This window comes from Myotis daubentonii, chromosome 17 (genome assembly GCF_963259705.1).
Source record: "Myotis daubentonii chromosome 17, mMyoDau2.1, whole genome shotgun sequence".
NCBI classification, from domain to species: domain Eukaryota; kingdom Metazoa; phylum Chordata; class Mammalia; order Chiroptera; family Vespertilionidae; genus Myotis; species Myotis daubentonii.
This window is the reverse complement of record NC_081856.1, coordinates 7,935,568-7,958,473: the sequence shown is the minus strand read 5'-3', so window position 1 is coordinate 7,958,473 and position 22,906 is coordinate 7,935,568. Positions and strand designations below refer to the sequence as shown.

Genomic DNA, 22,906 nt, shown 5'->3' with positions numbered 1-22,906 from the left:
AAATACTGCTACCTGGCTGCTATCCACAGACTCTTACTTAATCCCTCAAGGATTTGACCTGGGATCGTGACTTTTAAAAACTGGCCTGGTGATTTTTCATGTGCCATAAAGTTTGGGAATCACTGTCTGGTTAGGGTTACTGAGAGTCTAGGCATCGAAAAGCTGAGTTAACTATTGCCCCTCACATGTAGGGACTCACATAGCAATCATGAAAGAGACTGGAAATGTTGACAAGTGGCCTATTACTGCTGATATGCACAAAGTTTTACTGCTGTAATGAAGCAGAAAAGAATGGAATTCTCAGTTCATTTTATGGAGCTCACATAATCCTGATATCAGGTGCACACATGAAAGAAGAAAATGAAAAACTCATAAGTATAGATGGAAAATTATTTAATACTAGAGGCCTGGTGCATGAAATCGTGCACTTGGGGGTGCCTCAGCCCAGCCTGCACCCTCTCGCAGTCTGGGAGCCCTTGGGGGATGTCTGACTGACAGCTTAGGCCAGCAGTGGGATATCCTTAGCGCTGCCACAGAGGTGGGAGAGGTTCCCGCCACGGCCTCTGTGCTCACCAGCTGTGAGCCCAGCATTGAGCGTCTGCCCCATGGTGGTCAGTACGTGTCATAGCGACTGGTCGTTCCACACTTTGGTCGATTTGCATATGAGCCTTTTATTATATAGGACAGGGGTCCTCAAACTACGGCCTGCAGGCCACATGCAAATACAAATATTGTATTTGTTCCTGTTTTGTTTTTTTACTTCAAAATAAGATATGTGCAGTGTGCATAGGAATTTGTTGATAGTTTTTTTTTAAACTATAGTCCGGCCCTCCAACGGTCTGAGGGACAGTGAATTGGCCCCCTGTTTAAAAAGTTTGAGGACCCCTGAATAGGATATCTGAATGAATACAATCCAGCAATATTGAGATGCACCATGGTTAAATAGGATTTTTGGTTAAAACTGGAAATTTACCGCAGAAATTGATTTCAAAAGCAGTGATCCTCATCATAGAAGCCTAAAGGGCATTTGTTAGCTCCTGGTAAACTGGGGATAGTTTAATATCATCTTAATATGATAAAGAATGTCTCCCTGAATGTCAGGGACAAATCATCCCAGTCATGAAGCACCAATGCTTCCTTGTGCTTTGGCCTGAACAGAACCCATTGGTGAGAAGTGACTTTGGCCTGTTCATAGGTGCCTCTAGGTCCTACCTGGAACAGCACCCGTGGCTTGGAGTTGTTGGTTGTTCAGTATGGCTTCCCTTGGATTTACTTAGTTATTTATAGTGGTTAGTATCTGGGCCTGTAATCCAGGCTGTGAGTTTCCGGAGGGCAGGGACATTAGAAAAGAAGGAGAAATGATTATTATTTGGGATATAGTTTTTTAAAAATCTAGAAACTTCAAAGGTATCCACTGATAAATTCTAAGCATTAATAAAGGAGGAAGCTGATGAATTTTTGTATATCAGTATCCTCATACATGTCATATATTAGTATTGACCACTTGAAAAATGTTTACAACATCCCATTCATAATAGCATCAATATATATATATATATTGATATATTGATAATATATTGATAATATATATATATATATTATACTGGTAGATAATGCCTAGTAATAAACTTCAATATGCCACACAAACATTTTTTTATGAACATGAAATTAATATGTTATGTACCTGAGTTAGAAGAATCAATATTGAAAAAATGCCAGTTATTTTCAAATCAGATAGTGTTTGGTAGCATTCCAGCAAAAAGCCCACAATTAAGTTCAGTTTGAACCTAAAAACTAATCTGAAAGAATAATCGCTTGAACTTAACCAAGAAAAATTTTGAAAGGGTGGAGTGCTGGGTTCTTGCCCTAACAGATGTTAAAATGAAGCTACCTAAGTTATAACAGGTAGTTCAGTGGAAGTATCTGGTAGTTGGGGAGGGGTCTTATATGTACATAAGAATTATATATTTAGTAGCCTTAGCTGGTTTGGCTCAGTGGATAGAGCGTCGGCCCGAGGACTGAAGAGTTGTGGGTTCGATTCCAATCAAGGGCACATACATCTTGGTTGCAAGCTTGATCTCCTGCCCTGGTCGGGGTTTGTTTGGGAGGCGACCAATTGATGTATCGTTCTCACATCAATGTTTCCCACTCTCTCTCTGTCTCTCCTCTCCCTTCTACTCTCTAAAAATCAATGGAGAAATATCCTCAGGTGAGGATTAACAACAACAAAAAATTATGTATTGGGAAGAATATATATTATAAGTTAGTGAGAAATGGATCATTTACTAATCATATTAGGCCAACTGACTAACATATGAAAAATTAATCTCAAAAGGATTTAGAAGGAAAAACAGAAACTATAACTATATTAGGGAAAAACATAGCAGCACGTATATTAAAATTGGAGCGATATGGAGAAGATTATCATGGCCCCTGCACAAGGATGACATGCAAATTCGTGAAGTGTTCCATATTAAAAAAAGAAAAATATAATGAATTTATAGTACCTGTCTGTATATTTGGATTGGGATAGTCTTTTTCATTGATAAAATATATTAATTAATATAGGAACATATGAAACTGAAAGTAAAACTCCATATTGTCTTTCCCACTCTTATTCCCCAGGAAAAGCCACTTTATCTTAGCAAAAAATATACTCCCAGATCATTGTAAAAACACATTTTACGAACATGCATAAGTATTTCATTTTATTTTTTTTAAAATATATTTTATTGATTTTTTTACAGAGAGAAAGGGAGAGGGATAGAGAGTTTAGAAACAACGATGAGAGAGAAACATCGACCAGCCGCCTCCTGCACACCTCCTACTGGGGATGTGCCCACAACCAACGTACATGCCCTTGACAGGAATCAAACCTGGGATCTTTTTTTTTTTTTTTTTTTTTTTTATTGCTTAAAGTATTACAAAGGGTATTACATATGTATCCATTTTATCCCCCCGCCCTAGACAGTCCCCTAGCCTCCCCTATCACCCAGTGTCTTATGTCCATTGGTTATGCTTATATGCATGCATACAAGTCCTTTAGTTGATCTCTTACCCCCCTACCTCCTGCCCCCCAACCCTCCCCGGCCTTCCCGCTGCAGTTTGACAATCTGTTTGAGGCAGCTCTGCCTCTGTATCTATTATTGTTCAAAAGTTTATAATGGTCTCTATTGTCCATGAATGAGTGAGATCATGTGGTATTTTTCCTTTATTGACTGGCTTATTTCACTTAGCATAATGCTCTCCAGTTCCATCCATGACGTTGCAAATGGTAAGAGTTCCTTCCTTTTTACAGCAGCATAGTATTCCATCGTGTAGATGTACCACAGTTTTCTAATCCATTCATCTACTGATGGGCACTTAGGCTGTTTCCAGATCTTAGCTATGGTGAATTGAGCTGCTATGAACATAGGGGTGCATATATCCTTTCTGATTGGTGTTTCTGGTTTCTTGGGATATATTCCTAGAAGTAAACCTGGGATCTTTCAGTCTGCAGGTCGACGCTCTATTCACTGAGCCAAACCGGTTTGGCTCATTTTATTTTTAAAATGTAGGATGATATCATTAAAAAATGCTTTCTTTTGTTTATAAAATTTGATTTGGATGGATTTTGTTATCACATTAAAGATGTTCAAAAAATTTTCTTTTCATAAAGTTTGTATAAGAGGGGAGATTTTCCTACAAGATATTGAAGACAGAAGAAATGTGCTAATGTAGTGATAATTTGACTTTACAAATGTTTAAAACTACTGAATGGCACAAAAATCACAATTTTAATATATATATAATGTAGGAATTTTTTTGCTACATTCTACTGAAGATGTAGATCTAAAAATGGGCAAATGGATAAAGAACAAAAATAGACAACTCAAACAAAGAAGTATATGTGGCCAGTGAACTATTTAAAAATATTAACGTTTTTAATAAAGAAAAGGAAGTTAAGATGTTATTGTTTGCAGCTTTTGTCAAATATTTTAAAAGGTGACAGTGTTGATATTGCCAGCATGTAGGGAAAGGGCCCTGCAACTTCTGTCTGCTGAGAGTGTGGATTCGCACAGGCTCTCTGCAGGCAGAGCAAAAGGCTTGGTGACCTGCAGCCCTGGTCCAGCAGTTTCATTACTGCCGATGTACTCAGAGCAGAGTGTACAGGACTTTTCATTGCGACTTCTTGTTAGTCACACATTAGATATACCTGCAATTCTAATAACAGGAATTGGGTAATTGGATCATGGTATATCCATATGTGAGGTACTAGGCTAACTAATAAACATTCTGACACAGCTTATGTATTTATATGGAAAATATTCAAAATTAAGAGGAAAAGTGCTTATAAAAAGTATTTTTTACACATGTATGTGTATATACATGTATACACATATATTTCAATGTGTGTAAATAAAATATTTTGAAAGTTAACAGCAATTTTAAATGTTAACAGTGGTTGCCTTACAGAGATAGGATTGTAGGTGGATGGTTTTCTATATTTTCTATAATTTCTACAAGTGGTGTGTGTGTATATGTGTGCATGCATGTGTTTTCTGTGTGTAGACATACATATACACCTTATACACTAAGAATAAAACAGTGTAATTCTTTTGAAGAAGAAAGTGATGCTTTAAGTCCAGTTCAAACTATAAGGTAAGACCTTTATTTTGATTAATCCTAAAAATTGCTTCAAAGGAAGGATAGAAAGATATACTTTATAGAAAAATTCCAGCTGCAAGAGGTCTCTGTGTTGTTTGTTCTGCACCCCGAGGCATGGACGGTTTTACAGGGTTTTTGAGTGGCGGTGTTCATGCCAAGGTGCTTCATTCTTGAACTCAGTGTCAGTTGGGTAACAAAACTCTCCTGGATTTGTCAGTGCTCCAGTAGGCGCCCTAGCCTCATGAGGCCCAGAAATGTATAAGATACAAAGATAGGGAATGCTCCCCTTCACTTTGCTACAAACATTTTACTCTCCATGTAATGAGGATCGGGTCTGTAACCATTTGTCTAGGGAAGTGCTCTGATCCAAAAGGATAATAAGACTTCTCTTCCCTCTCCAAGATGATCACAGGGTTACAACTAGGCCACTCGGTTAAGCTCCCAAGGTTTCAGAAAGGTGGGCACTGTTTCCCTGGGTATTTCCTTTTACAGGGGGGAACCCAGGCCTGGAAGACACCCTGGATTGTAAAAGCCAGAGACCCACAAGGCTGTCTGGCCCCTGGAGAGACTTTATTTACATTCTGGAAGTTAGAGTGAGAACTCAGGATCCTTAATGTCTCCAAGGAGTCGAGATTTTTCTTCTTTCATTTGGCAGCAATGGGGAGGCAGCTGTCTTCTCCAGTGATACAAGTTTTAAGTCCGGCTTTCTCTTTGTCATTATTTACTTGTTAGAAGAATAATGATAATGTTTCTGACCCACCATACCTCAAGTGCACATTCAGGATCAAGTTAATAAAGATGAGTACTATAAAACCAATAATATTCATCCTAAATTGCCCTCTTGATTAGAAGAACAATGAGTTTTAGTATGTATATTAGGAAGAACTTGTTTATTATAGAATTTAACTAGAAAAGGAAACTAACAAAACCATGACAGTATTATCACTTAATTTTCCTTCTGCCATTTAACTGGACTCTTTTCAAACATAAAGTTACTTCAACATGAAAAAACAAACTCTCTTGGTATTTTCTCTTCAGGTGACAAGGCAACTGTTTGAGCCACTGGTTATGCAACTGATTCACTGGTTCACTAACAATAAGAAATTTGAAAGCCAGGATACTGTTGCCTTACTAGAAACGATATTGGTGAGTAAGGGTTGACTTTTTTTTCTTTTCTTGCTGCTGTTCCTATTTTTCTACTTATATTTGATATGTATTTAGCACTTTAAGAAGTTTATATGTATTTAGCACCTGTCAGGATATCAAAATATAGCATGTAGCTAGATCATATTTTTTCTTTTGTTTTAGAGAATTGGTGACATGCCATTTTAATAATCATGATGCCATATTTATTTGTTTAAGTGATACTTTTAAATATCTGCAAGCAAATATTCACATTGTAATTAGTTTTCTGATTTTGGGGAGAATGGTCATAAATGTGACAAACTTGATCTATATTAAGACTGTCGTGGGGGTTGTGGGTGGAAGGCGTGAATAAAATTGTTTTTTATCAGAGCACTTTTAGCAGTACCTATTTTAAAAATATCTCTAGTGCAGTAATTAAGGATTATTTTGAACTCATCCAGTTTTCTCCTGCATTCAGATTCAACAACTAAAGGGCCCTAGAACAATAGCTTAGCATTTATGTAACACTATCCTGACCTTAGAGGTAGAATCATTAAGATTTGGTCACAGGTTCACTAAAGGCAGAGAAAATGAGGTCAGCTAAAGCCTTAGTGTCTTATGACACTTGTTTTATTATACTTTTCTGAACTTGTACAAATAACTTTACATTTGACCCATTGAATGTTATTTGATTTGATTTTACCTATTATATACCTATAATTTTTCTTTTGCCATATACTGACTTTGGAATCAAAAGTCCCAATTAAACATATAGAAAGTTTGTCCAAACAAAGTCCTGTCATTGCATCTTTTGCAGATTGATTCCGATTTGAATCTGTGTGTTGCTTCTGGTTGAAATAAGCCAGAGGAAACAGGGGATTTGACACGGGCATCCAGACAAAGGGATAAAGGCATTAGGTGCTTGGTTTGTTTGTAAGAATTAGATCTGTTTTGAGTTTTGCTTGCATAGGAGCATTGTGCTGAGAAGGTGGGGCTGGGAAGGTGTGTTGGGTCAGAATAGCAGAACATTGTAGGTAGGTTGACCATACATTCTGGTTTTCCCAGGACAGTCCTGGATATGCCTGTTGTGTATGTAACTATTAAGAGCACTCCTTTCACTCTTAGAGTGGCCCTAATTGGATAGATGCCATGTTGTGGGGAGTGGAGAGTTACTGAATGTTCTTATTCGCATGGTGATATAATTATATCTATGCTTCATTTCTCTGCACTATGTACCAGTGAATCCTGCCTATAATAAATAAATTAAATTATTTTTAAAAGTTTAACACAGCTTTATTCTTAATAAGCCCAGAACTGAAAATAACAGGGCAATGGATACATAAACTGTGTAATATTCATATTGCACTGCAATATTAAAAAAATGAACTAGTGATACATGTAATACCTGGATTAGTCTCAAAAACATTAAATTGATTAAAGTAAGTCAGACACAAAAGAGTAGGTACAGAATGATTCCATTTACATGAAGTTCAATATAGACTATCTTCGACCTAGAGATTACCACTCTGGCTTTCATCATCATAGATTAGCTTCGTCTATATTGAACTTCATGTAAGCACATTAAATTAAATTTCTGGCTTGTTTGCATTCAGATCAACTTATTCTAATGTTTTTATTCTGAAGTGTTTATCTTAGCTATTTCTTTCCCCCCTTTGAACCTTGAAATTAGCTTAAATAAGAGCTTCAGAAAGCATTCGGGTCAGATAATGAAAATGTAAAAGAGATAGTTGAAGAAAGAAAAGGTAAAGGAGGAAATGTGAAGTTGGTAGTACAGCACTCAAGTAAAAGGGCATCTGTCAGTCTTCTAATAAGAATTGCTAATTTTCTTATGTGAACACAAACACTATATACCTCTGCTCTGAGAAGTGGTTAATAACTTCTTCCATTTCCATAGATTACTATCTTATTGAATTCTCATTAATACTATAATCAAAGATTTCACAAATAGCAAAAAACTGGGGATGTTAGGCAGAAGTACTCCTTTATTTCATTGTTCAGTGTACTTTTTCAAGTTAAACTTTTTCTATATAGATCTAGAGGAAATAATGCCTAGAGGGAGACAAAAACGTTCAAATTTCCTTAGCTGTTTTTTCAGATATTTAGAAATTGTGCCTTTATGGAGATTACTCTTACAGAAAGTTATATTTCTAGAACCACATCTCCATGTGATTTTTGTTTATGTAGCAGTATAGTTTCTTTGGAACTTGCAAGGGTCTTATTCTCTTTAACCTCAATACATAAAGCATCTCCGATTCTGTTATAGGGTCAGGTCAACAACAAAAATTTCTAGCAAGTGGCCATTGTGTTTCTTCAGGGAAAGACTGCTTATTGTTACTAATTAAAGCATTCCTTTTTTTAAAAGGATTTTTCAGTTTCTGGATTTGTTTAAAGAAAGTATTGTTATTATGTCAGTTAGAAATTATTAGAGTCTAGATTCTAGACAGATTGGTATTATTGGTGTTTTTTTCTTGAATAGTGCTGTAAATTAATTTTTATAAAATACTCTGCTTATGCTCAGAGGAAGATAGGGTATTCAATTGTCATTTTATGCTTTGTTTTAGGATGGAATTGTGGACCCCATTGACAGTACTTTGAGAGACTTTTGTGGTCGGTGTATCCGAGAATTCCTCAGATGGTCCATTAAACAGACAACACCACAGCAGCAGGAGAAAAGTTCAGTAAACACCAAATCACTTTTCAAGCGACTGTACAGCTTTGCACTTCACCCCAATGCTTTCAAGAGGCTAGGAGCATCACTTGCTTTTAATAATATCTACAGGGAATTCAGGTTAGTAAACCACACGACCGGAGAGAGTGTAAAACAAGTTCTTTAAATTTTCTGTAGTGATTTGGAAAAGTGACTTAGTGTTTATGTGTCCATGTATTCATATATCAAGTATTTAATACGTGTATTCTGGGTGCTGTTCTAGTTTCTGGGGATTAAAAAACTGAATTAAAGTGCTGTTTGTAGTCAAGAAGCTCAGGAACTGCTGAGAAATGCATCACACATAATACTACAGCGGTCTTATAAATGCAACAGAAGGCACTGCAAGGTCTTTTGGAGCATCAAGAGACAAGTGTCTAACCCAGCTTGAGTAGGTTAGGGAAGGCTTCCTGTCACATTTATACTTGAAATGAGACTTAAAGGATGAATGGGGATCAGCTAGAGAAATTCAGATATGAAATAGGATGGTATACAAGGAGATAAAGATATTTTATATTTGTATTGATTGAGGAGTTTGAAGCTTAGAAGAGAGTGTTGTGAGGCCAGCCTGGAGTCTTTGTCCAGTTAAGAAACATAGATCAGCTCTGGTGATGATGAGTCCCTGGAGTAGGAACAGGGAGCATCACGGTTAGATTTCCTCCTAAAATGTGCCTGCCAATAGCTATATGGAGTGTGAATCCGAGTGGTACAAGACTGACAGCCAATGAAAGGGCTCTTGGAAAAGTCTAGGAAAAGAGAATTAGTCCTTGACCTAAAATGATTGTTTGTTTGTCCACTTAGCATTATTTATTAAAAATATTATGTGCCATGTAGGATAAGCCCTCAGCTAATATTGTACTCAGTGGCAAAAAAACGGAAAGCTTTATCTCCAATATCAGGAACAGAAAAGGATGCCCACTGTCAGCACCGTTATTCAACATAGTTCTGGAAGTCCTAGCCAGAGCAGTCAGGCAAGAGAAACACAAAATGGAACCCAATTGCGAATGAAGTAAAATTGTCATTTTTGCAGATGACATGATACTTTATTAAAAAAACCTCGAAGGCCGCCAAAAAAACTCCAAGCGCGCTCGCTTGCACACACACACACACACACACAACCTAGTAGAAATAGTAAGTAAATACAGTAAAATTGAAGGATACAAAATCAATGTAATATACAGGTGATGTATTATAGAATTATAAACTTGAAAGTTATATAATGGAATTAACCAGTGCCACTGCAATGAATTTAATTTAAAAATTCAAAAAGACTTTATGTGCTAGACATTGTGCCAAATACTGGTGACATAAAGATGTAGCCCTTCATGAAGTTTGCATTTAAGAAAGAGAGAGAATAATTAGTCACAAAGGTAAATGTAAAATTTATACTTGAAATTAGTGTTTTTAAGTAGTGGTACATGATTACTAAGTAATTGTATAATGAGGAACCTGATATTGCTGATGGAATTAATTATTTACATGTACTTGATATGCATTTAAAAGGCTTAGAGTTAACTCTTGGTGTTGACTTGATTTTGGATAGGTTGAAAGCTTTTAAAATTTCTTTACTTTAAAAGAATATAAATGTGGCACCTGATCTTCTTTTGTACTACATTTAATTTTAATGATGTGTGTGCAAGTGTGGTCAGAAAGCAGTTCTCAGGTTACGTGCTATGAGCAACTGCAGATATAAGGGGAGGGGAGTTCATGTACAGAGAAAAAGCCAGTGCTTCCTTTTTTGGTTTATGTAGTATTTGGGAAGTTTTCTTCTTTCATAAGTATTTTAGGTTGTTCTTTGTTTTTGTTTTGTTTCATTAATCCTCATGGAGAGAGAAAAACAGCAATGTGAGAGAAATATTGATTGGTTGCCTCCCATACGTGCCCCAACCCGCAACCTAGGTATGTGCCCTAACCGGGAATCGAACCCATAACATGCTCCAAACAACTGAGCCACTTGGCCAGGACAGGTTGTTTTATATTGTAAAACATTTGAGTCATTTTTAAGAATAAATTTAATTAATGAATGTATTGTTTACTAACATTACTTATTGTCCTTGTCATTTCTGCTTTATTGTTTTCTTTCTTTTTTTTTTTAAATATATTTTATTGATTTTTTACAGAGAGGAAGGGAGAGAGATAGAGAGTTAGAAACATCGATCAGCTGCCTCCTGCACATCCCCCACTGGGGATATGCCCGCAACCCAGGTACATGCCCTTGACCGGAATCGAACCTGGGACCCCTCAGTCCGCAGGCCAACGCTCTATCCACTGAGCCAAACCGGTTTCGGCTGCTTTATTGTTTTCTTATATGAGGATCATATTCTTTATTTTACAGGGAAGAAGAGTCTCTGGTAGAACAGTTCGTGTTTGAATCCTTGGTTACATATATGGAAAGCCTGGCCTTAGCACATATGGATGAGAAATCCTTAGGTAGGTCACATTCACATCCGAGCTTCTCTGTGCATGCCGATTTTGTTTGCCTGATACATTTTAAGGGTTTTCACTCAGGGATTAAGCCTCAGCTACTTCTGTCACCAAGTGGTGTTCTTTTCTCACGGCTCCCATTTAGGATGATACATGTGAAGGGGATATATACCCCTCCAATGCCTCAATTCAAGTTTGTAAAAGCGTTTGCCATGCCCTCCTTCTCTAAGAGTCACCACGTACCCCTGGTGGCCACTGAGGTTGACCATTGATTGCTCAGAGATCCTGTAGGGCAGATGGGACAATTTTATTGTGAGTTCAATGAAGCCAACCAGTTGCTATGATGACATAAAATGTGAAAGTGTACCGATTGTACAATGTAAAGAAAGCTGGATGTGATAACCACTGAGATGTGGTCAGTGTTCCTGAGCTCACTAATGATAAATTAGAAAGTAGAACATAAGTCTCATTACAAGATTGTGAGAAAGCTCTTTTGACTATAATTAAGAAATAAAGTTAATTCAGGAATAGGCTAAAGTAGCTAAGAGAATAATAAATTCTAGACAGAAGCTGTTAGGAACATCATGAATATTTGAGCTGGAAGACTTGTTAGAGATTTCCCCATTCAATTTCCACACTAGTCAGGGCCCAGGTGCCCAGAGAACGTAAACAGTGAATCTAGGCCACAAAGCTGCATGGTGGCAGAATTTCTCTTTCATCTATCCAGATTTTGGTTTCTGTTTATTTTTTTAAAAGACACGTTAAACTCTATTATCCTTCAAGTTGATAGCCTGCTATGGGCAAAAATGCTTAAAATTTAGTCCTTGCCATAAATAGTTTACTATTGCTTTGTTTACCTTTATATCTTATGTTGTTTTTTTCAACATATGAAACTTTTAAACTCTTTTAAAAATCACTGCTATGTTTAAAAAGTATAGACAGGAAACTTTTTCTTGCTAACAGGTTAAAATAAGTTTTATAAGGCTCTTTTCCTAAATAACCATTTTACTATTTTAGTTCTGTTCTTCTATAGTGGTCGTATTATCCTATGTAATAAAAGGGTAATATGCAAATTGACCGAATGGCAGAATGACCTGTTGCTATGACATGCACTGACCACCAGGGGCAGATGCTCAATGTAGGAGCTGCCCACTGGTGGTCAGTGCACTCCCACAGCGGGCGTGCTGCTCAGCCACAAGCCGGGCTGACGGCTGGCAAGTGCAGTGGTGGTGGTGGTAGCCCCTCCCGCCTCTGCGACAGCACTAAGGATGTCCTACTGATGGCTTAGGCAGTCGGATATCCCCTGAGGGCTCCCGGACTGCTAGGACTGCTAAAGGTTGCAGGCCGGGCTGAGGGGACCCCCCTCCCAGTGTAAGAATGTTGTGCACTGGGCCTCTAGTTAAGCTATAATACAGTTTAACCTACATAAGAAGAAGGGGAGGTCAAGTTATGCCCCTTAAATAAAAGCCTTAAATTGAGATACACAGGCTCTTGTGTGGTATGTGGGTTTTATAATCTATTCAAAGTCTCTTCCACCTTAAATCCATTACATGAGTCTGTGCTTTGGCTGGCCAGAGGGCTGGTGGGGCAGTTTCTAAATAGGTGTGGTATTGCTGTATGTGTGAGTGTACTCCATAACTGTCTTGCAATTTTTTTTTTTTCAATCCTCACCCAAGGATATTTTTCCATTGATTTCTTAGAGTGGAAGAAAGAGGGAAAGACAGAGAGAAATATCAATGTGAGAGAAACACATTGATTGGTTGCCTCCTGCATGCGCCCTGATCAGGGCCTGGGCCTGGGCGGATCCTGCAACTGAGATACATGCCCTTGACCAGAATCAAACCCCGGGGACTCTTTGGTCTGCAGGCTGACGCTCTGTCCACTGAGCCAAACCGGCTAGGGCCTGCCTTGCATTCTTAAATAAGGGTTTTGGTTTTGGATATGCAATGTAAATCATTTATTTAAAGTTTAAATTCTGAGGGATGAAAAGATACTAACTACTCTAAATTTACCTCTAATTGAAAACTACACCAGTAAAGCTATAATACTAATTTATTTATTAATAACCAGCATATATCTTCTTTGGACTTATATCTTTGTACTTGAGAACAGGTACAGTTCAACAATGTCATGATGCCATTGATCACCTAAGGCGTATCATTGAAAAGAAGCATGTTTCTTTAAATGAAGCAAAAAAACGACGTTGCCCACGGTAGGTGATATTCCTTCAATTTTTCCCCAACATAAAGTGAATTCTCAGTTAATGAAGGAGAATTTGGGAGGAATGTGTGGAATATGCAGAATTAGTTTTAAAAAATATTTTTATTGATTTCAGAGAGGAAGGGAGAAAGAGGGAGTGATAGAAACATTAATGACGAGAGTATCATTGATTGGCTGCCTCCTGCATGCCCCACAACCTGGGCATATGCCCTGACCAGTAATCGAACCATGACCTCCTGGTTCATAGGTTGACACTCAACCACTGAGCCACACCCACCAGGCCAGAATTAGTTTTCTAAACAAGGAATGTGTGGAAGTATGAAGAGTCAGTTTTCCAAAGATATTAAAAAGCTTTATCTTTGAAATTGCTTGGCTTAAGGTATTAATTTGATCTTGGTTGGGACAGTGGATATAATTTGAAAATTTGTTTGTAACAATTTATTTTACCTTCACTAATTTGAATACCAATTTGATGTGGAATTATTTGCCTAGAATATGTATGAACTATTTTGGAGTAAATTTGAAATATAAGAACTAAGATATTGAAATAGAAGGATTTTGACAGACATGGAATTATAGACTTACTAGTGGCCCGGTGCACGAAATTCGTGCACGGGGGTGGGTGTCCCTCAGCCCGGCCTTCACCCTCTTCAATCTGGGACCCCTCGGGGGATGTCCGACTGCCGGTTTAGGCCCGGCAGTCAGACATCCCTCTCGCAATCCGGGACCGCTGGCTCCTAACTTCTCACCTGCCTTCCTGCCTGATCGTCCCTAACCATTTTTCCTGCCAGCCTGTTCTCCCCCAATCCCCCCCCCCATCTGCCAGTCTTCTCGCCCTCAACTGCCCCCCCTTGCCGGCCTGATTGCCCCCAACTGCCCTACCCTCCTGGCCTGATCGCCCCTAACTGCCTCTGCCTCAGCCCTGCCGCCATGGCTTTGTCCGGAAGGACGTCCAGAAGGTCTGCTGGCCTAATTAGCATATTACCCTTTTATTAGTATAGATAGGTGAGATGAAGCTGCTCATAGCCAAGGTTGGGTTATTGAGTGGTTTCTAGTCTTCGCTCTCATTTTCATCCCAGCAGGCCTCATTCTCAGACAGGATGGGGGTGTGCCATGCATTAGCCCCTGTGCAGGGAACTCTGGTGTCTGCTGATGGCTGCTGCTTTGTAAAAGCATTGGCTTATATAGACTGGATATTAGTATGTCCTCTTTTAAAATTTATTCTTCCACATTCTACCATTAACCTATATCTCTTTAAACCATGGGTTCTCAAGCTTGAGCATGCATCAGGATTAGTTGGAGGTTTAGTTAAAACACAGGTCACTGGACCCTGCCCTCAGAATCTGTTTTAGTAGGTCTAAGGTGGGGCCACGAATTTGCATTTCTGCCACATTCACAGGTAATATTGAGGCAGCTTGGTCCAGGGATCACAGCTTGAGGAGCACTGCTTTTGATCATAAATGCTCTTTTGCTTTCAAGAGCAGTGTACAGGAAACATAAAAATACTTGGTGCTATATTTTTAAAGAAATGTTTTGTAATTTTCCCTGGGGGTGGGGGAAGAAGGCAAGTAGCATTTAAGGACTATTTAATGTGCCATTTTTATTGTATTCTAATGATATTACATTAAAAATAAATTGAATGCCTCTTACTGAGATTTCTACATGTATCATTGTGGCAAATTTGAGTTTTTGACTTCTAGACTCTTGGGTCACTTAAATACTAAGTATTGGGTTGTATATGATATACCTTGTGTTATCTTCATATAGAGGATTTCCACCTGCGGCATCATTGTGTTTATTGGATGTGGTCCAGTGGCTTTTAGCCAATTGTGGGAGGCCCCAGACAGAATGTCGACACAAATCCATAGAACTGTTTTATAAATTTGTTCCTTTATTGCCAGGTATGATGATCTTTATGCCCTATAAATGTTGGGTTTTGCTTTACCAGTAGTTTAGAGATGTGTACTTATTTAAAATGTGTTCTTTACATTATTTAGATGAATATAACAAATAATATGTTTCTAATAAACATAACATTAAGTATGTTTAGTAATCATTACAGATCACTTGTATACAAATGATAAATTATGCGTGTACATTTCTCAAAGTTTTAGAGAAGGAAAGAAAAAATGCTATTTTGATGTTAGTCAAATGGTACAGAGGAAGTACATTTAGAATTCTCCAGCATCTTTTTTTATTCCACTACATTTTTGCTTTTCTATTCCATTGAAAAGAAATAAAGAAGAGTTAGATTATCATTGCAGTCATTAACATGATGTCAATTAAGATTTAAAAATCGTATTAACGTTAATGAAATACTGTAGTTGTTTTATTTCAGTATGTAATTAATAAGAAACTGATAGTCTCCTAAGTCTGAATGATCTCAGATCATTGTGATATTAAAGGAAAGAAGTGAACCTGTGCTTTTCAGTAATGAATGTACTACACCAGTAAACTGTACTTACACACTTAAGATAATTACTGACAGTGCACTACGAATCATAATAGAGAGGCAGTTGTCTTTAGAAAGTGGGGTGGAGTACTATTTTGGGGCTTTTTCTTCATGGGTGAAGAGATAAAAATTCATGTAATTCTGAAGCTTAGAAGGATTCTATGTTTTTTTATATTATGAAATATAACATTATATACTATATTTTATATACTGTATATTATAATTGTATTCATACTACATATTATATGTGGCATACATATAATATACATACTATAATTTTACTATACATAGTATAATTTTATTTATATTGTAGAAATGTATGTTTATATTTTAAATTTAGAGAATGTTTATTATTTCATATTTGCTTATAGCTTCTAGTTAAAGTTTGTTTTATATGTTAAATTATTCTTTTTTTAAAAAATATATTTCTTTATTGATTTTAGAAAGGAAGGGAGAAGGAGAGAGAGATAGAAACATCAATGATGAGAGAGAATCATTGATTGGCTGCCTCCTGCACACCCCTACTGGGGAACGAGCCCGCAACCTAGGCCAGAATCGAACCTGGGACCCTTCAGTCCTCAGGCTGACGCTCTATCCACTGAGCCAAGCCGGCCAGGGCTTAAATTATTCTTATACCAATTATAAAACGGCAGTGAAGGGTGAGTGGGTAGAGGGGTGGGCATGTGTTCATTATTTTTAAAGGAAGCTGAGGCCCAGATCTTACATAGGTAGAACTACTCGTTGGCAATCCCTACTTCATATCTGGGTGCCTGGCTCTCTCTCACCCACATGATTTCTGGTGATGCCAACTTGACTGATCCCAGACATTTCTGTTGCCGTTCTGCTCAATTTCCTCTAATAGGGACTGCATATATTTTCAATGAAATACATGAGCTCTACCTCTTAGAATTGTGTTTGTTAAACTAAGGATGCGAAGTCTGTGAACCTAGCCCTGCTACCAAAATACAGTTTTTATACAATTAATAAACATTCCTTGACTTACCTCCAATGTCTCCTCCCATGGTGCCTATGCCTCTCTCTCCTCCATCTTTTCCACGATTGGTTTTTAAGGGACAGCGTTAGGCATCTCTTTAGATCAGAGGTCCTGTGTCCTGAGGCCAGCACCATGAGGGGGAGCTGGACACATCAACACCCAGATCAGGGGACGTAGTAACAGGTGCAGGTATGTTCCTGTAAGCTGTGTCAGGAGCCTCTGCTGAGACTCAGTGAATGGGAGCCTGTTACACTGAGAGCCAGCGTGACAGACACCCACTGTCGTGAGGAGGATGGTGAAAAAGGGAAGAGAGCTGGGAAGGTTCCAAATGTGCTTTCCTGTTTTTCTCAGCTTGTCTCTCTTTTCTCATGGTCTCTTGTCTTCTTTCTCTTCTGTTTTTTTGTGTCCTTTATTTCTATACTTTTTTATCACTTTCAGCTAGCACTGAATGTAAAATTTAAATATCTAATTTTCACTCATTATTATAGTTTTATTTTCTGTCTTTTCTTAGTGAAAATAATAGAACGGTTTAATACTTCTTTCTAAAGCAAAACCTGAAAACATGATATTAATCTTTTACTTTTACAACTTGTGGTGGGTAGTTTTTGACACAAAAGAAAAACTGTTTCTTCTGAATATTACTGTTTTGGATTCTTCATGAACATCGTTAGACTGAAAACAATTTGATCTTTCAGAGCCTCTCATATCAGAGAATACAAAATATAATTTTATTTTTTTCTTTAATTTAGAAATGATTAATACTTAAAAGAAAAATATCTTTTAGCAAGCAAGTCATTTGTTTCTTATATAACAAACAATACTTACTGTATGGAAGACTCCATTCTAAGCACTTTAAAAATTATTAACTACTTTAATTCAATTAATCTTTGAAATAACCTCAGAGGTAGATACTGTTACGATTCTCATTTAAGGTTGAGTAAACTCAGACATGAGAGGCCAGGTCCCTGAAGCTGAGAGATAGCACAACCGTGACAGGAATATAAGAATCACAGTGTTTTTGTGTGCCCATTCCTGAAATTATTCTATTAAAAAGGAATAATATTAAAGAAAAAGAGCAAAAGAAAGGGCACGAAGTTTAAAGCTATTAAAATGGTGTCCAACAATTTTTATAACGTTTAAAGAAACAGGAAAGAATGGCTTTTGGTGGAAATGCTTCTTGACAGTAATTATAGTGAAACAGGTTTTGACTACTATGGTAAAAAAAGATTACCCTGGATCATTGTGAAATTTTGTTGTTCTGATAGATAGTTTGTGTGGGATTTTAATGGAAAGCTATACTTGAAATATTGTGTAGTGCCAGTCTTGTTCCGTTCTGATTACATTTCTTAACTTGAAAGACTTATTTTCATTTTTTTTTATTATCGGGGGATGCTATTTCTAATTAGGAGCAGTGATTGGATGAAATAATTTTAATTACGTGATAGTTATTTACATGTGTGCTTAGTTGTGTTTCTTTTTTCAGGCAACACGACTCCTTCTTTATGGCTGAAAGACGTTATCAAGAGAAACGACGCTTCCTTTCTCATCAGCACATTTGAGGGGGGAGGAGCGGGCTGCGAAGGGCAGTCAGGCATCCTGGCTCAGCCCACCCTCTGCCATGTGCAAGGGGTGCAAGGGCCGCTCAGCCTGAGAGCCGCCCTGCAGTGGATGGACATGCTGCTGGCGGCGCTGGAGTGCTACAACACCTTCATCGCAGAGAGAACCGTGGAGGCCTCCGAGGTCCTGGGTGGGTGGACTTACCCCTACGTTACTGGTGTTCAGCTCTGCCGGGAGTCTTTCTGGGAAAGGATCAGTGGGGTTTTTGATTCGACAGTTTGCTGCTGTCACAAAATAATAACAATGGTGATAACATAGCATTTATGTAGTACTGTGCAAAGAGCTTTACCTGCATTCTTACTTAATCTCACAATGAGGGTGTGAGTATAGATGCCACAACTGAGGCTACAGAAACCTGTTCTTTTTGCCCTGTCCATAGGTTCTTGACCCTTTTATAAAAATAACCTTCAGGGGTTTTTGTTTCCAGATTGTACATTAAAAGGTTTCTTCCTGATCTGAGACTTTAAGATCGCGTTCCTGTTTCTGTATAACGCGTCTTTGCTTTTATTTTATATTCTGCAAGCGTTTCTATTGTTTGCCGAAAGGCAGAGTGTTCCTTAGCCCATGCTGGGCAGGAGAAGGTGGGCAGGCTCCATCCTTTAGTGACTTCATAGCACCTGTCAGGGCAGGAGAGGGCTATGGGAGGTACATCTCCAAGGACAGAGCACTTGGAGCTGAGTATTGGCTGTAGGCGTGTTCTCTGCTTCTTGGTTCTCTGAGCAGCATATGTTAGTCTTCGGAGATTTCACTTAAATCCTCTAAGAGAACCTCAGACTTGCTACTCAGAACGTGTTCTGTTATTTAAATGATTTTTAATTTAGGTGGGGAATTACTGTGGTGGTGGTGGTGGTGGTGGTGGTGGCGGCTGACTAAGGGAACTACCATTCTCTAGTTTTGTCAAAGGTGAAGTTTATATTTGGGAATTTGGGAGAGAAGAACCAGGTTATTTTCCTTCCTAGGATGGTAGAACCAGGTAGAGTGGGGGGTGTTTAATGGACGTGCATGCACACCCGCGAGGGTTCAAGAAAAACAGATTTTATACCATTCTGGGGAAGTCTGATTCTTTAGCATGAGATTCTGTGTGATTCTAGCACGAGATCCTCAACGTGATAGGTTAAAAAGTTGTGAAACTTTAAAAATAGTAAAAGTAGCTGTGCAGATGCCAATAGAACCTTAAATATATTGTTTTAAGAGCTCTCATATATCCTCATTTTGAAAGTTTGAGCAAGGAAAAAAGGCATAAAAATATGCAAAACCTCTTTCCTAATCACATTTCCTAATGATAAACATTATAACAGTTTAGTGTTTACTTTTCTAAACTTTTAATATATTATATATTTTTTAAATTTTCATTTTTTAGTTAATGGATGATCATACATGCTTTACTGTAATTTGTTTTTTTAAAAAGAGACTTAACGGTGTATTCAATGGAACCTAAATACGATAGGAGTTTTATAGTCAACATCATCAGCTTTAAAATACAGTTTCTTTACTGGAAATTTTTCAGAATCCCTGTCTTATTATTACTACTCCATTCTCCTTACATTTTTTTAATCTTAAAGTATTATTCTTTTATGCTTATATTTTTATGTGTAATTCTACCTATGTCTTTGAAACAAAGAGTGTGTTTATATAAAGGTTTCTTCTGTGTTATCATTACATTTGTTATTAGGGCACATTATACTCATTACCACCACAACATAAACATAATAAACATTTTTATAATTATTATATATAAAAGTAAGATTGTATGGTTATAATAATATTTTTTGTTCGTTTAGATTTTAGTACTAAAACAACTTGTTCACAATAAACAAGTGCCATTTTTGGATAATTCTAAGATAGACTTTGTTCCCACATTTAACATATCTATGGCTGGAATGTGTCATAGCTCATAGTCTGTGTAGTCAAGAATAGTTGGCATTTGAGAATGTAATTCTTAATGTATTTTCTCTCACTTCTTTGAATACATAGTGACCTGTCATCAAAATTATTTTTAATGATTTGACAGTATAATTTATTTTCCTTAAATTTTATGAAAACAAGAATTGGACACCATTTGACTTATAAAAGGATTTGTCATTCTGTCATTACCTTTACTTATTCTTTCAACACAGGTATCACTATTTTAAATTGTCTCTTTGGGGCTTCAAAAGTCTACAGTTAATTTGAGGAGAGGAGAAAAGTGTATCTTCCTCCCTCCCTCCCTTCCACCCTTCCTTCCTTCCTTTTTTTATCCTCACCCAAGGTTATTTTTCCCTTGATTTTTAGAGAGAGTGACAGGGAGGGGGAGAGACAGAGAGAAACATCGATGTGAGAGCGACATTGGTTGCCTCCTGCATGTGTCCCGACTAGTGCTGGGGATCGAGCCTGCAACCGAGGTACATGCCTTTCACTGGAATTGAACCTGAGACCCTTCAGTCCACAGGCCGATGCTCTAACCACTGAACAACCGGCTAGGACTGTGTTTCTTTTGTTATGCAGGAGAAGGGCAATTGTGAAAGGGATGGAGATGAGTAAGGAGCACGATCATATTTTCAGATAGATGAGTTTTATTTTGTTGATCTGATTGATTTTATGATATACCTGTTTGAAGATGACTGCCATAATTGTTCTCTCTGTCACCCCTTTGAAGGACATTTAGGTTGTTTCTATTTTCTATTATTAAGGACAGTGCTAAAATGAACATCCCTATAAACATATCTTGCAACTACTTCAGTAGAATGAAATTTCAGTGCTGGATCAAATCATATGAGTCTCTCAACATTTATCAGAAATTGGCATACACACTTTTTTAAAGCTTTTGGTATGATTTGCCAAATTGCCCTTTAAAAAGATCATATTAATTTATATTCCCACAGCTAGTGTTTGAAAAGCAAGACCTAATCTTCAGTAGATATGTTCTTACTCTGAGTTTAAAGTTGAATTCTGTTTGGGTGGTCTTAATTCTGAAATTCTGAAATGAGAAGAAATAGTGCCATTTTATTCAGCTTTTATTGAATGTCTTTTACATTTGAATTTTGACTACATCATGACTATATTTAAAGAAGAGGTTTCACATTAATCTCATTGGAGTTAGAGAAAACAAATGTTGATATTTTAATGCATTTTTTTCTAGGTACTGAAACACAGTCTTCACTTTGGAAAGCGGTGACTTTCTTTTTAGAAAGCATTGCTATGCATGATACTATGGCAGTTACAAAGAGCTTTGGCCCTGGGATAACAGATAACAGACTCAGCCCACAAGAGGAAGAAAGATATAATTACAGCAAATGCACAATTGTCGTTCGGATTATGGAATTTACCACAACACTGCTCAGACTCTACCCAGAAGGCTGGAAGGTAGGGTCACTCCTGTTGCTCTATTTGAGGACAATGCTTGGCACTGGAAAAATACGTATAAAGTGACTATTAGAAGTGGTTTGGGCTGTCTTAGAACTTTTCATTGCTGTAGGAGTTACCTATTTTTGAAAAAAATAAAACTTCACGTACTTCAGATGCTCATCGTGTGAACAAAATACAAAAGCTTTTCTGAATTTTTATTAGATACTAGGGGCCCGGTGCATGATATTTGTGCACAGGTAGGGTCCCTAGGCCTGGCTGGTGATCAGGGCCCTTTGGGGTCTTCCTTCCCCTGGCTGCCGGCTGCCGGCTGCCGGCTGCTGGCTGGGGCCTTCCTTTGTTCCACGCCTCCCCCTGGTAGTCAGCACACATCATAGCGAGCTGTCGAACTCATGAGGGGACAATTTGCATATTAGCCTTTTATTATATAGGACTGCATTTTCATACTACAGTCAAATGTCTACCTTAGGAAACATAAATTAGCAAATATTTATAAGTGTATCTGTCAGGCTTATTATATAAACAGATTCCAGGCAATCCATCTAGTTAATATATACTACGTGCCTACTGTATGCCAGGTTCTGTCCTGCAGAAACAGCATTGACCTCACCTAGGGGCTGGGAAACTATGGGCCCTAGACCAGATACCACCTGCTACCTGCTCTTGTAAAGAAGGCTTTAACCCTGGCCAGGTAGCTCAGTTAATTAGAGCATCGTCCAATATGCCAAAATTGCGAGTTCAGTCCCTGGTCAGGGCACATACAGGAAGTACCAATGAATGCATGAATAAGTGGAACAACAAATTGATCTCTCTCTTTCTCTCTCCTCTCTCTCTCCCCTCCCCCCACCCCCCTCAAGTCAATAAATAAAAGTTTTTTACAAAGAAGGTTTTATTGGAACACATCCAGGTTCATTTGTTCACATGTTGTTCATGGTGACTTTCCCACTATAATGGCATTTAAGTAGCTGCAGCAGAGACTGTATGGCCCATAAAGCTAAACACATTTATTGTTCAACACTTTACAGAGAAAGTTTGCCAACCCTTGCCCTATCCAGGCAAAATTTCCCAACTTCATGGACCTTACACTGTAGTGAAAATCTAATTCTGACTAATAGATGTGTTCTTTTTTTTTTTTTTTTTTTTAAATATGTTTTTATTGATTTTTATTTTTTTTTGATGTTAATTTTTTTTAATTAAATCTTTATTGTTCAGATTATTACATTTGTTCCTTTTTTTTTTCCCCCCATAACTCCCCTCCTCCCAGTTCCCGCCCCACCCTCCGCCCTCACTCCCCACCCACTGTCCTCATCCATAGGTGCACGATTTTTGTCCAGTCTCTTCCCGAATCTCCCACACCCCT

The 22,906-nt window shown here is 37.8% G+C and overlaps 1 protein-coding gene and 1 non-coding gene across 4 annotated transcripts in view; both read left to right on the top strand.

Moving 5' to 3' along the window:
* Nucleotides 1-22,906, top strand: part of PRKDC (protein kinase, DNA-activated, catalytic subunit) — a 209,319-nt gene that overhangs the window by 53,665 nt on the left and 132,748 nt on the right. For all 3 annotated transcript variants that reach the window (XM_059672694.1, XM_059672695.1, XM_059672697.1), the window contains 7 exons: nucleotides 5,686-5,793; nucleotides 8,355-8,581; nucleotides 10,833-10,927; nucleotides 13,034-13,133; nucleotides 14,909-15,042; nucleotides 18,071-18,334; nucleotides 21,323-21,546. In XM_059672694.1, coding sequence (XP_059528677.1) covers nucleotides 5,686-5,793; nucleotides 8,355-8,581; nucleotides 10,833-10,927; nucleotides 13,034-13,133; nucleotides 14,909-15,042; nucleotides 18,071-18,334; nucleotides 21,323-21,546 — 1,152 coding nt within the window. The remainder of the gene's footprint in view (nucleotides 1-5,685; nucleotides 5,794-8,354; nucleotides 8,582-10,832; nucleotides 10,928-13,033; nucleotides 13,134-14,908; nucleotides 15,043-18,070; nucleotides 18,335-21,322; nucleotides 21,547-22,906) is intronic.
* Nucleotides 2,372-2,478, top strand: LOC132220236 (U6 spliceosomal RNA). The gene has a single exon (XR_009449738.1). It is a non-coding gene; the product is annotated as a U6 spliceosomal RNA (small nuclear RNA).